The sequence below is a fragment of the Octodon degus genome, unplaced genomic scaffold, assembly GCF_000260255.1.
Source record: "Octodon degus isolate 3935 unplaced genomic scaffold, OctDeg1.0 scaffold00005, whole genome shotgun sequence".
Classification (NCBI taxonomy): Eukaryota; Metazoa; Chordata; class Mammalia; order Rodentia; family Octodontidae; genus Octodon; species Octodon degus.
The window spans coordinates 32,716,697-32,729,924 of NW_004524581.1; the positions used below are offsets into that span (position 1 = coordinate 32,716,697).

A 13,228-nucleotide genomic window follows, 5' to 3' on the forward strand; every position below is an offset into this window, starting at 1 on the left:
TTTTGTGGAACCGGGTATTGAACTCAGGCCCTTGTGCTTGCCAAGCAAGTGCTTATTCTACTGAGCTATCTCCCCAGCCCCATGTAATGTTTCAAATAGAAAACAGTTTTAATTATAGTGTAAGAAAAAAATCCACTCCGTTTTCATCATAAGAACACAGAAGTATGTCGGACAGGGGCTCCAAGCAGGCAGGTCTGGGCCTAAGTTTCAGTCGGGAACCTCTGGAGTGTAGATGACAGTCCCACCTGGGAAAGTTTCCACGGTGGCAATAAGTGGTTCTGGGGCTCAGGACGATGGCGGCACTAGAGCAAGCACTGGATGAGCCTGGAGGAAGGGGTGGGGAGCAGCACACAGGGGCGAGGTCAGGGAGGAGGACGCCCCAGGGCTGGCAGGCAGCAGGGCTCAGGCACCCACCCGGGGCCCGCTCTCCCCGCAGTTCTGGGGCGCTGTTTCCCTTCTCCCAACATGAACTTCACACTGCCCCAGTTCCCAGGGATCAACAATACCTCCGTGTCCCAGGCGGTCAGGTAGGCCAGCACCACCCCCAGCTCTGCCCACCCCGCCCCCACCCCTGGCCCCACTGACTTGGCCTCCCCACAGTGGCCTGGTGGACAGCCTCAATGCCCGTGACATCACTGTGAAGATCTTCGAAGACTTTGCCCGGTCCTGGTACTGGGTTCTCATGTGAGTCACCTGGTCCCCCCTTCACTCACCTTCCTTCCTCCCCTCCCTGGTCCACTGCCACCCAGTACCAGATCTGAAACAGGGGCTGCAGATGGAGGAGGAGGAGGAGCTGGAGCTCAGGGCAGATCCCAGAGCCAGGCGTGGTGGTATTGCCTACAGCCCCGGCCCTCGGGAGGCTGAGGCAGGAGGGTGACAATTCAAGCCCAATCTGGGCAATGGAACAAGATCCTGTCTCAAAATTAAGAAAAAAAAAATTAAATTAAAATTAAAAATAAAAAAGGGGGGCTGGGGAGATAGCTCAGTAAAATAAGCGCTTACCTGGCAAGTACAAGGGCCTGAGTTCAATCCCCAGTCCCACAAAAAAAAAAACCTTTTAAAAAGGGATGGGGCTATGGCTCAGGGCAAAGGCCCTGGTCAACCCCCAGGGCCAAAACCAGGCAGGATTTTGAAGGCAGAGGGGTTCTAGACAGGATAGCAGGTGGCAAGGTGAAATGGCCCGGGGCTGAGGCCGCCCGCCCCACCCGTGCCGCCCCCTGCAGCACCCTGGGTGTGGCCCTGGTCCTGAGCCTGCTCTTCATCCTGCTGCTGCGCCTGGTGGCCGGGCCGCTGGTGCTGGTGCTGGTCGTGGGGCTGCTGGGCGTGCTGGCCTACGGCATCTACCACTGCTGGGAGCAGTACCGGCGGCTGCGCGACAGCGGGGCGCCCTCCCTTGCCCAGGTGGGCTTCACCACCGACTTCAGCGCCTATGAGAACGTCAAGGAGACCTGGCTGGCCGCCCGTGAGTGCCCTGCCTGCCCCCGCCCCGCGGGCCTCCCCAGTGCCCTGGGTCTCAGCGCCGCTGTCCCCACAGTGATCATAGTGGCCGCGCTGGAAGGCGTCCTGCTGCTCCTGCTCATCTTCCTGCGGCAGCGGATTCGCATCGCCGTGGCCCTCCTGGAAGAGGCCAGCAAGTCAGCACCTGTCTAGGAGGCTGGGGAGGGGTGCCGGGGGAGAAGGGCAGCGTAGCACCCCAGTTAGGACAGCCAGGGGACCTGGCCAGGGGAGGCTGAGGCAGGAGGATTCTTGCAAGTTCAAATCCAGCCTGAGCTGCAGAGCGAGACCCTGTGTCAAAAAACCCCCAAAAGCCAGGTGGGTGTGGTGGCGCAGGCCTGAGACCTGTGACTCCTGCCCCCTGGGAAGCTGAGGCGGGGCTCAGTTCAGTCTAGCCTGGGTGATTCAGTGAGATCCTGTCTCAGAATTAAACACTGAGAAAGAAATGGGGATGTAGCTCAGTCTGAAGGCCTTGGGTTCAATGCCCAGGACCAAAAACCAAAACTAAACAGCCTGCTGGCGGACGGCACCTCAGAGTGCTGGCTTCCCCACCCGACCGTCCGCAGAGCGAGTGCAGTAGCAGCGCCTGCCCCAGAGAGCTCACTGAGGACACCGCGAGCTGGTGCCCGGCTCCCGGAGTGCTGGCAGGGGCAGCGCTGCTTGTGGGCCAAAGACCAGGAGTCCAGGCATTGGGAGCAGCAGCACTCTTGGGGATCTTCTCCCCCAACAGCGGCCAGGTGGCCTGTGTGACTAGTGTCCCCAAGAGTCCCTTGAGCCAGGTGAATTCCATCCATATCCTTCATCTGTCCATTTGTTTGCTACATGACCATACCAGGCACTGTGATTGATAGGAACCATGAAATTGCCGCTCCCTGCCAACGGGGGTAAGATAGGCACTGGCCAGGGCAGGCGAGGTCCCCCCAAGCCCTCCATGAGGGGACAAGTGTCACTGCTGAGGCTGGGGCACGCTGGGTACCAACCTTGTCTGCCGGCAGGGCCGTGGGCCATATGATGTCCACCATGTTCTACCCACTGGTCACCTTCATCCTCCTGGTCATCTGCATTGCTTACTGGGTCATGACTGCTCTGTATCCTTTGTCCAAGGACTCCTTCCCGGAGCCTGCAGGAATGGGGGTGGAAGCAGTCCCTGAGGGGTGGGCCACGGAGTCCCTGGGTGAGGGTGACTCTGCTTTCCTTGACTCCCCTCTGGGTACCTGGCCACATCCGGGCAACCCCAGTACATCTACTGGGTGTCCAACGCCAGCACACCAGGGTGTGAGACAGTGCCAGTGAACAAGTCATGTGACCCCATGGTGAGGCGGGCAGGGGTGAGGGTTGGGAGGGAGGGGATCCTGTAGGACCAAGGAGGCCCTAGACCCATCACTGTGCAGAGGCGACCGGGGTCTGGGGAGGGCTGGGGCTCTCGGGAGGTCACCATCCTGAAGCCACCACTGCTCCTGCAGTGAGCAGGTCAGTGAGGCGGCTGAGGGCTGGGTACTAGGACTTTCCTCCACCTGAGCCACCACCATCCATGCCCTGTCAGCCTTGGCCCTTGGCTCTGTAAGTGGGGTGATTATCCCAGAAGATTGAAGGACCTGGGGTACACAAAGTGCTCAGTGCCTTGGGTGGCACCTGATAAGAGGCTTGGGGCAGGGTCATTTTGCTTTGTTATTTATTTATGTATTTATTATATTTATCTATTTTTGATCCTTTTGGTCCTTCAGCCTTCTAGAAATAATGTAATCCCAGTGCTCAGGAGGCTGAGGCAAGAAGATTGCTCAGAGTTTAAGGCCAGCCTGAGCTACACAGAGATAACCTAAATTGCATAGTGAAACTCTGTCTCAAAAAGACCATAAAAAGGAGTCTGGGGAGATGGCTCAGTACAATAAGCACTTCCCTGACAAGTGCAAGGACCTGAGTTCAATCTCCAGTTCCGCAAATAAATAAAAATTAAAATTAAAAAAAAGACTATAAAAAAAATTAAGTGTCAAGCATATGCTCAGTTTTAGAAATCCTCAAGATGCTGGGGGGTCACATTTGCTGCCTGGCTTAGTTTTTATTTGTGCATTTTTAGTTTTCATTATAGACATTTTCAAACACATACAACAGTAGATAACAATACAGTGTTTTGATTTTTTGTTTGTTTTCAGCAGTATAAACACCAGGCTTTGTGCATGCTGGGCAAGGTCTACCACAGAGCGACACGCAGGGAGCAAGTACCCAGGCGCTTGCACTGAGCTTACCTCAGCCCTTGCAGGACCTATAAAGCACAACGTCAGGACATCACACCATTTCACATGTAGCTCTGTCAAGATGGACTTCACAGTGACTTAAAAATTGTGGGGCCCGGGAGAGAGCTCAGCAGTCTGAGTGCCTGCCTGGCAAGCGCAAGGATCCGGGTTCTATCCCCAGTACCTCAGGCCATGCCGGCCCCACCAGGGGTCCGCCAAGCCAGCACCCAGGCATGGTGGTGCACACCTGTAATCCCAGCACTGGGGAGGCTGAGGCAGGAGGATCACTATGATTCTGAGCTGCATAGGGAGATCCTCTAGCAAATACATAAATTACAATTTAATTAATCAGTTTTTAAAAATCCTAACAGGCTGCATGAGGAGCCAGCCCCACCCAGGAGCCCATGTGGTGACCCATGCCTATCGCCCAGCACTCTGGGATGCTGAGGCACAAACATCATAGGTTCAAACCCAACCTGGGCAGTTTAGACAGACCCTGTCATAAAACAGAAACTTTTTTAAGAAAATTACAGATAAACTGCATGTAACTAGAGGAGAAAAAAAAAACAACCCAGGGCTGGTGGTGTAGCTCAGTGGTAGAGTGTTTGCCTAGCTACACACAAGGCCATGGGTCTGTCTCTATGCAGTTCAGACTGGCCTGGAGCTCACTTTGTAGCCCAAGCTGGCTTTGAACTTATAGCCATCCTCCTGCCTCTGCCTCCTGGGTGCTGGGACTCTAGGCCTGCACCACCTCAGGCTTGGAAAGGATTTTGATTGAAGTGGCAGGGGCTGCCTTGTGGGGTCACATGGCCCTCACGCACGAGCAGACTGCCAGGCAGCGCTGGATCTCTTGTGCTGTCCAGAGACAAGGACACTGATTATGCACCCAGGAGAGCCCACCCTGGGCTCCAGTGGGAGAGACTCCAGAAGGAAGGGGCTCCCCCGCGCGGAGAGGGCTGGCACCCAGTGGCGCTGGAAGCCAGCCTGAGCCTACTCCACCCTCCCTGCTGTCCCAGGCTCAGCCCAAGAACTCCTCCTGCCCAGGGCTGATGTGCGTCTTCCAGGGCTACTCGTCCACAGGCCGAGTACAGCGGACCCTGTTCAACCTGCAAATCTACGGGGTCCTGGGGCTCTTCTGGACTGTGAACTGGGTGCTGGCCCTGGGCCAGTGTGTCCTGGCTGGAGCCTTTGCCTCCTTCTACTGGGCCTTTCACAAGCCCCGGGACATCCCCACCTTCCCACTGAGCGCAGCCTTCATCCGTACACTGCGGTGAGCCCTGGGCCACAGCCTTGGGATTGTGAGCCTTGGGGACTCGGGAGTCCTGGGACCTCATCACCTGACCTAACTCCCCCTGCAGTTACCACACCGGGTCCCTGGCCTTCGGGGCCCTCATCCTGAGCCTTGTGCAGATAGCCCGGATGGTCTTGGAATACATTGACCACAAACTGCGAGGTGAGGGGGCAGTGAGGCCGGGCTGCGGGGCTGGGCCCACGAGGGAGGCAGAGGCCCGGGTCCAGCCTGGCTTCCCGTGCCCCAGGAGCCCAGAACGCCTTGGCTCGCTGCATTATGTGCTGCTTCAAGTGCTGCCTCTGGTGCCTGGAGAAATTCATCAAGTTCCTGAACCGCAATGCATACATCATGGTGAGTTGCTGCGCGCCAGTGCCCTGCGGCTCGGTACCTGGGCCTGGGGCCCCAGGTGGGCTCAGCCCGGTGACTCTGGCTTTGCCTCCAGATCGCCATCTATGGGAAGAACTTCTGCGTCTCGGCCAAAAATGCCTTTCTGCTGCTCATGCGGAACGTGCTGAGGTGAGGCACCCGCAGCTCCGGCAGCACCCTCCTGAGCCCGCACGCACGGAGGGTCCCTGTGTATGCCATAATGCTTCGCTGTCACTGTCCTGAAATGTGAAGAATTTGCCCTTCAAACCTGTCCCTGGCAAATATTTGTTTATATATTTTTGTTGTTTCTGAGGATCCAACCCAGGGCCTTTGCACTGACATTTCCAGCCCTTTTAAATGTTGAGATGGATCTCATTTGTCGCTAAATTATCAAGGATCACACTTGTGATCCTCCTGCCTCAGTCTCCCTAAGTGCCGGGACAATGGACCTGCAATGCCCACCCCGCTGTCCCTGCGAATCAGGGAGCCAGTTCTGCTCCCAGTGCTTCTACGCATCGAACCCTCAACTTATCCCAACTTCTGGAACAGGGTAGTGGTCCTGGATAAAGTCACAGACCTGCTGCTGTTCTTCGGGAAGCTGCTGGTGGTCGGAGGCGTGGGTAAGGGGCAAGAGGGCCTTTGGGTCGGAGGGGAGGGATGCTGCGGCGCTGACCAGCTCTCCCGCAGGGGTCCTGGCCTTCTTCTTCTTCTCCGGTCGCATCAAGGGGCTGGGTAAGGTCTTCGAGAATCCCGAGCTCAACTATTACTGGCTTCCCATCATGGTGAGCGTGTCCCCTCCCCCTCCCCTCCCCCCTCCCCCCGGGATCTCAGCGGTTCCAGCATCTCTCTCTTGCAGACGAGCATCGCAGGGGCGTACGTCATCGCCAGCGGCTTCTTCAGCGTGTTCGGCATGTGCGTGGACACGCTCTTCCTGTGCTTCCGTGAGTGTCCCTGCGCTCGCGAAGCCTCCCTGGGTCGCTGCGAGGGAGGCAGCCAGAGGGCGGGCTCGCGCGACCCGGGCTGGGGAACAGGCGAGCGATCCACGCCCGGTGGCCTTGGGGAGAGCGCGCGCTCGCAGGGCGCCGCCCGCCTCGCGGTTCGGTTCGGGCGCGGCGCGAGCCCAGCCTCGGCCCCTCGCCCAGCCGCGCCGCGCCCCCCGGCCTCTCCCGCTGGTCCTCACGGTCACCCCTGAAACTCGGCCACGCCATCCCGCTAACTGGCCTCTCTGCGACTCAGTGGAAGACCTGGAGCGCAACGACGGCTCGCAGGACCGGCCCTACTACATGTCCAAGAACCTGCTGAAGATCCTGGGCAAGAAGAACCAGGCGCCCGCGGCCGACAAGAAGAGGAAGAAGTGAGCCGAGGCCCGCGCCAGCCCAGGCACACTTTGTCGTACAGATCTCAAATTCAGTCATTTTAATAAAAATTAAAAACTGCGAATTTTGTCTTCTCAGTATGTCCGTGTTTTGCTGCACTGCAGTTCCACCTCCTAGTGAGCCTCCTGCTTTCTGCCTCCCTAGTGCTGGGGTTTCAGGCGTGCTCCCCCACGCCCGGATTCCATCACCGGTTCAGCGCGGCACGGCATAGCGATGCCAGGGATCGAAACCCGCTTTGCCTAAAAAGCGCTTAGTCCGCTGAGCTATCTCGCCGGCTCTCTATCCATCTTTTTTATGGTCTTGACGAGCTTGTATTCCTTTCCCGCTACACCGCTCAAAACCTCCTTAAAATCGGTCCCGCCCCATGACGCGCCCCCAGATGTCGCAACCAATAGAAAGGTTCATCTGTAATGAGCCCGCCTTGCCCACGACCTTTCACCAATAGACTTTTGCCATTCGGGTCACGAGTTCCGAAGCTTCACAGAAAGCCCAATCAGAAGGGCAGACTCCGAGAAGTTTCGAGTGGGCGGGGGAGGTTCTCACTCGGGAGGACCAATCAGAGTCGCGGAAGTGCGGCGGGGGGGGCGCTGTCCGCGTTGGGAGGGCTTGGAGGCGACTTCGGAGCTGCTTAAAGAGCCGGGTCAGCTGACCGGCCCCAGGCGGTCACCTCTGCAGCGGGAACGTGTGAGCCGCGACCCGGTCCTGTGCGACGGGCAGGCTCTGCAGAACGACATGCCGCGCATCTGCGAAGGCGCGAGGGCCCGAGCACTGGCCGCGTTCTTCCCACTGCTCTTATCCCTGGCGGGGCCGGAGGCCAGGGCTCCTGACGCCTTCAGCCAGGTAAGCACGCCCGCCCGACCCTCCGGGGCTGCCGCCGCGCCGGCCCTGCACCTCTGGGTCCCGGCTACGAGCCGCCCCCGCGAGCCGCGCAGCCGGGGTTGGAGCCGCCACCCGGCGCGAACAGTCACATCCGCTCCCGCTCGCTGCCCCGCGCAGGTGCAGCCGCTGGTGACCCTGGAGCAGCTGCTGTGGGTGAGCGGCCGGCAGATCGGCGCCGTGGACACCTTCCGCATCCCGCTCATCACGGCCACCCCGCGGGGCACCCTGCTGGCCTTCGCCGAGGCCAGGAAGCTGTCTGCGTCCGACGAGGGCGCCAAGTTCATCGCCCTGCGGCGGTCCACGGACCAGGGTACAAAGACTCCGGGCTTGAGAGAGTCCAGGTCTGCTGCGGGGATCCTCACAGGCCCGAGGGCCCGAGAGACCCCCAGGGGAACCCAGAGAGCTGAGGCCCTTGGAGTGAAACAGAGAATGTGGCATTCAGGTTTTTGTGGGTTGGTTTTTCTTTTTTCTTTCTTTTTTTTTTTTTTTTTTTGTGGAACCGGGGATTGAACTCAGGCCCTGCCAGGCAAATGCTTATTCTACTGAGCTAACTCCCCGGCCCCTCCGAATAGTCATTAGACAACCTTTTTTTTTTTTCTTTTTGGTAGTACTGGGGATGAGCCCAGGCCTTTGCTTGCTAGGCAAGCGCTCAGCCTCTAAGCTGCAGCCCCGCTCCCATCCTCAGCGAATATTTGCTAAGCGCCTGCTGCAGAACGGGCATTATTCTGTTCTGTGAATAGTGGTTTGTGGTTTAACTGTTGAGTTAGGGTCCTTTCATTTGGTCGTGGGCTGCACTGGTCGCTAAATGAGGAATTGTGTATAGAACACACGGTACATATTCAGAAGGAGAAGATGGTCAAAGGAAACCCCAAGTTGATGACTTGGCCGTTACCTGCATGACTCCTCCATGCAGCTGTAACCTGCAGCAGGACAGAACCCCAGTACTGCACAGTTACAGTACCCGGCTGTAGAAGATTTCGCCGCAAGGCTGCACTGCCACTCAGGTTCCTGTGTGGAGGTCTGAATGAGGGTCCCAGGCCCCAGGTGCCTGGCGGCAAGTCTGAACAGTCATTAACGAGTTTGTTAGTCTTTACATGAGGAAGATCTGTACGGCCCTGACAAAACCTGCCAAATCCCTTCCCACATGGAATTTGCACTGTTTTGGTGGAAGATAGACAGTAAGCATAATTAATTTTTTTTTTTTGTTTTGGTTTTCTTTTATGCGGGAGAAGATGATGAAACAATGGAGAAAATAAAACAGAGTAAGAGGTGTGGGGTGTGCTAGTGTTTGGTTATAACTCTAATTAGGTGACAAGAGCCCGGCATGGTGATACATGCCCGTAATCCCAGTGCTTAAGAGGCCAAGGCAGGCAGGAAGATTGCTGCAAGTTCAAGACCAGCCTGAACTGAACTGCATAGCGCAACTTTGTCTCAAAAAGAAAAAAATCAAACACATACATAGGTGGCATTGGGTAGACGCGCTGGTAGCAAGGCTGTGCAAAGCCCTGGCGAAGGGTGCCGCCAGGAGTGGGGAGAGTGCGCTGCCAGGTGGAGCAGCCAGGATTACTAGCGGGGAGGTCGGAGGGAAGGAGGGGCAGGGCAGCTGGGGCCCTGGCGCCACAGTGGGGCCTTGAGTCCCTAAGGAGAGGCGGAAGTTAACAAGAAGCACGAGAAAGCGTACTCTAGGGAGCTCGCTCTGCATCTCTGCCCTGTTTCTTTCTCCCAGGCAGCACCTGGTCCTCCACAGTATTCATCCTTGATGACGGGGAGGCCTCTGACGGACTGAACCTGGGGGCAGTGGTGAGCGATTCAGAGACAGGAGTCGTGTTTCTCTTCTACACGCTCTGTGCCCACAAGTTCCACTGCCCGGTGGCCTCCACCATGTTGGTGTGGAGCAAGGATGACGGCATTTCCTGGAGTCCACCCCGAAACCTCTCCGTGGATATCGGCACAGAGATGTTTGCTCCTGGACCAGGCTCCGGCATTCAGGTCTGGCTGGGAGGTGATGGGCAGAAGGGTTGTCGTGAGTCGGGGCTGTGCCTGGAAGAGGGAAGATCCTGGGATTCAGCTTTTCTGTTTGGGGTGGGATCCTTGGAAGAAAGGGGTCTCCTGGGAAGAACATCAAACCAGGGGGAGGTGGAACTTTGCTGCTTCCTGGTGGGATTTGTCAGCAGGATGTCACTGGAGACTGTGTGGTACCTTTATGCAGAGTAGGAGAGGAACCCCTTTCTTTGGGCAGACTTGAGCCTGTGTGCCTGCATACGTGGGGTTGGTGAACTCAGATTAAAGGCTTTAAGATCCTGTGGCCGGGTACACATCTAGCAGAGCACCTTCAGTGTACCAATGCATGTCTTCTAAAAAAGCTTAATTCAGGTGGTCTCGGGGGAGGGGAGGGTCTTCTGAGACCTCAGTACAAGACAGACCTGATCCCAGTATGCTGGGAGGCTGAGGCAGGCGGATGACAGGTTCAAGCACAACCTGAGCAATTTGGAGTCTGTCTCAAAAAATTAAAAATGGCTTGGGCTCAGGACAAAGGCCTTGAGTTCAACCACCAAAAAAAACTAAAGAGGCTCAGATGGGTGCTCATGCTGGGGAGGAGGGGGGCTCCGAGCCTCTGGGCCCCCACAGCATCCTGTGTGACACTCAGCTCCCTCTCCCACAGAAAAAGTGGGAGCCAAAGAAGGGCCGGCTCATTGTGTGTGGCCATGGGACGCTGGAGCGGGACGGGGTCTTCTGTCTCCTCAGCGATGACCATGGTGACACCTGGCACTATGGGAGCGGGATCAGCGGCATCCCCTATGGCCAGCCCAAGCTGCAAAACGACTTCAACCCTGACGAGTGCCAGGTGAGGAGTCTAGAGCATTTCCCACCCTCTATCCCCCCCCCCCGCCCTCCAGATTGCCACCTTCAGGGACAAGGACCGTTACCTGCCCCTCTTTGTCCACTTGAGCCTCTGTTCTCTCCCCTCAGCCCTATGAGCTCCCAGATGGCTCGGTCGTTATCAATGCCCGGAACCAGAACAACTACCACTGCCACTGCCGGATCATCCTCCGCAGCTATGATGCCTGTGACACTCTGAGGCCCCGGGATGTGACCTTTGACAACGAGCTTGTAGACCCTGTGGTAGCCGCAGGAGCTGTAGCCACCAGCTCTGGGATTATCTTCTTCTCTAATCCAGCCCACCCGGAGTCCCGTGAGTGCCCGAGGGTCTCGCGGACAGCCCCTGCGACTGGCCACTGCCTAGGCAGGACAGAGACCCTCCCCACCCTGACCCTGTCTGTCTCCCCAGGAGTGAACCTGACCCTGCGCTGGAGCTTCAGCAATGGCACCTCATGGCAGAAAGAGAAGGTCCAGCTATGGCCGGGGCCCAGCGGCTACTCATCCCTGACAGCTCTGGAGAGCAGCCAGGGCGGGGAGAATGAGGCGCCACAGCTCTATGTCCTGTATGAGAAAGGCCTGAGCCGCTACACAGAGAGCATCTCCATGGTCAAAATCAGTGTGTACGGCACGCTCTGAGCCGGGGCAAGAGGGCTCAGCTCCGCCTGCCAGACCATAGCCTTGGGGTCCGCGGCGGATACCTAAGAGCCAGCGCCATCTTCCTTTGGACTCTGCAAAATCAAGTTCTTTGCCAGAGAAATTATTCCGTTAGGATGAAAAGAACACTTTTCTGTCCCACACCAGAGGCGCCACCCTTGCCTGAGGACTTCAGGCCTCCTCACTGGGTCTGGTCCCAAGCGTGGTGCCTCCCACGACAAGAACCAGCTCTTCCCCAGGCAGGGCTGGCTGGGTCTGGTTGGCTGCATAACCGTGAACTCAGGGACCTCAGGAAGCCTCGGCTTCCTCTGGGTGTTGTGAGATGACGGCTTTGGGTCAGGTTGGTGAGAGCCAGCCCGGAGCAGGATGCTTGGCTGCGGGGTAAGGACCTAGACACACTACCCTCCTTAGCTATTTATGGATCAACTGTTTATAACGTAAAAGTTTTTAGGGCTGGGGAGATGGCCTAGTAGAATAAGCGCTTGCCTGGCAAGTGCAAGGGCCTGAGTTCAATCCCCAGTTCCGCCAAAAAACATTTAATGAAGGAGAATGAACATGTGTCCTCTGTGCGGTTCTTCATGTCTGCTTTTGTCGTGTGCTCCTTGGGGACGGAGGGCGATCTGGGAGGGGGCTGCTGCGCTTGTAGCTTGGAAAAGCCTCAGTTCAGCAGCCCAAGCCCGCTTTCCTGTTGACATTCCCTCTCTTGCAAAAAATGGAAAAACAAAAACACCTAGATTTTTTTCCTCTCTCGAGACTGGGTATTGAACTTGGGGCCTTCCTACTGAGCTACATCCCCGCCTCTTTATTTTTTTTTTATTTTGAGACAGTCTCGCTAGGTCACTGTATGCCCAGGCTGGGCTCAGTTGCGGTCCTCTTCTCTCAGCTCCTGGAGTGCCTCAGCGACATGCAGAAGAATGAGGCAGCCCGGGTGAGGGGGTGAGTGGGAGAGCCAGGGCTTCCCTCCGTGTGGAACAGAAACGCCACGCCGGCATGAGGCGGTAGTGATAAAAGCAGACAATGGCAGTGGCCCACACCAGTGTTCCCAGCACTGGAGGCTGAGGCAGGAGGATCACTGCAAGTTCAAGGCCACCTTGGGCTACACAGTGGGTTCAAGGCCAGTGTGAACTACGTAGTGAAGATCCTGTCTCAAAATTAACAACAAAAAGTGCTCTCTCCTGCCGCAGCCTCCCAGGGTGCTGCCTTTTGAATGCTACCAGTCAGTCGTCCCACGGAAAAGTGCGCTGTCTGTGTCAGTTTGTTTCCGTGTTCTCTAACTTCTTCCTTTCTGTTTCCAGTTGTGAAACCTCTGAAGGTTTGGCTGGATTCAGATTCTGTTTTGAAGGAGAAAAATTGTTTGTTTCATTCTTTTGAGCCTGGGTCTCACTAGCCCAGACTGGCCTGGAACTCACAGGGATCCTCCTGCGTCAGCCTCCAGAGTGCCGGACTCACATTTCTAGCCTCAGCCTCCAACGGACCCTTGTGTCTTGCCTGATTCGGTTATTTCATGAGTTGCAAAATGATATTTTTTTTTTTAACTTCCATCCTTTGTTCCTCATTTACTGGCTGGCATTCTGCATCAGGGAGCCTTCCCTTATTAAGATGGCTTGGTAACCCTGAAACATGGCTTGAAAGTAAAGATAAGAAATAGCCCGGTGTGGTGGCACAGCCGTGTGACCCCAGCGCTGCGGGCGCTGAAGCAGGAAGATCCCTGTGAATTCAAGGCCACCCTGGGCTACGCGGTGAGACTGTCTTGGAAAAAAAGAAACGTGCTTCATTTCTCCGGGTGATTACAGTTCTCGGGGTACGGTGCTGTAACACTTGTCCTAGGTCAGTGAACCACGTGTTGCCCAATGGGACGCGAGCAGAGGCCAGTGCACGGGCCTGCAGCCAGCAGTGGGCTGGGCCCCGGGAAAGCTGAGGCAGACAGACCACTGCAAGTTCAAGGCCAGCCTGCGCAACGTAGGAAAGGATGGCTCAAAGGTAGCTGCGGAGGAATCAGCAGAGATGGGAAAAGCGCAGGGCACCTGCTGGGGGCGAACGCTGCGTTCAGTCCCAGT

At 56.8% G+C, this 13,228-nt stretch overlaps 2 protein-coding genes across 2 annotated transcripts in view; both read left to right on the top strand.

The window, feature by feature from the left end:
* The window catches only part of Slc44a4 (solute carrier family 44 member 4), a 13,087-nt gene extending 6,271 nt beyond the window's left edge, over positions 1 to 6,816 (top strand). The window contains exons 8-21 of the mRNA XM_023721532.1: positions 437 to 527; positions 601 to 684; positions 1,224 to 1,462; positions 1,535 to 1,634; positions 2,490 to 2,582; positions 2,705 to 2,807; positions 4,742 to 4,995; positions 5,084 to 5,178; positions 5,264 to 5,367; positions 5,459 to 5,532; positions 5,932 to 6,002; positions 6,070 to 6,164; positions 6,239 to 6,323; positions 6,619 to 6,816. Of these exons, the coding sequence (XP_023577300.1) occupies positions 437 to 527; positions 601 to 684; positions 1,224 to 1,462; positions 1,535 to 1,634; positions 2,490 to 2,582; positions 2,705 to 2,807; positions 4,742 to 4,995; positions 5,084 to 5,178; positions 5,264 to 5,367; positions 5,459 to 5,532; positions 5,932 to 6,002; positions 6,070 to 6,164; positions 6,239 to 6,323; positions 6,619 to 6,740 (1,610 nt within the window). The 3' untranslated portion in view covers positions 6,741 to 6,816. The remainder of the gene's footprint in view (positions 1 to 436; positions 528 to 600; positions 685 to 1,223; positions 1,463 to 1,534; positions 1,635 to 2,489; positions 2,583 to 2,704; positions 2,808 to 4,741; positions 4,996 to 5,083; positions 5,179 to 5,263; positions 5,368 to 5,458; positions 5,533 to 5,931; positions 6,003 to 6,069; positions 6,165 to 6,238; positions 6,324 to 6,618) is intronic.
* A 533-nt stretch (positions 6,817 to 7,349) lies between these two features.
* Positions 7,350 to 11,738, top strand: Neu1 (neuraminidase 1). The gene is made up of 6 exons (XM_004624480.2): positions 7,350 to 7,598; positions 7,755 to 7,947; positions 9,364 to 9,626; positions 10,300 to 10,482; positions 10,608 to 10,830; positions 10,927 to 11,738. The coding sequence occupies exons 1-6, from the start codon at positions 7,491 to 7,493 to the stop codon at positions 11,151 to 11,153; spliced, it is 1,197 nt and encodes a 398-aa protein (XP_004624537.1). The 5' UTR covers positions 7,350 to 7,490; the 3' UTR covers positions 11,154 to 11,738.
* The last annotated feature ends 1,490 nt before the right edge of the window (positions 11,739 to 13,228 follow it).

Coding starts and splice junctions, on each gene's coding strand:
- Neu1 (XM_004624480.2), top strand. CDS start 7,491: ATGCCGCGCATCTGCGAAGGCGCGAGGGCCCGAGCACTGGCCGCGTTC. Junction 9,627..10,299: donor GACCAGGCTCCGGCATTCAG/GTCTGGCTGGGA, acceptor CCTCTCCCACAG/AAAAAGTGGGAGCCAAAGAA. Junction 10,483..10,607: donor TCAACCCTGACGAGTGCCAG/GTGAGGAGTCTA, acceptor CTCTCCCCTCAG/CCCTATGAGCTCCCAGATGG.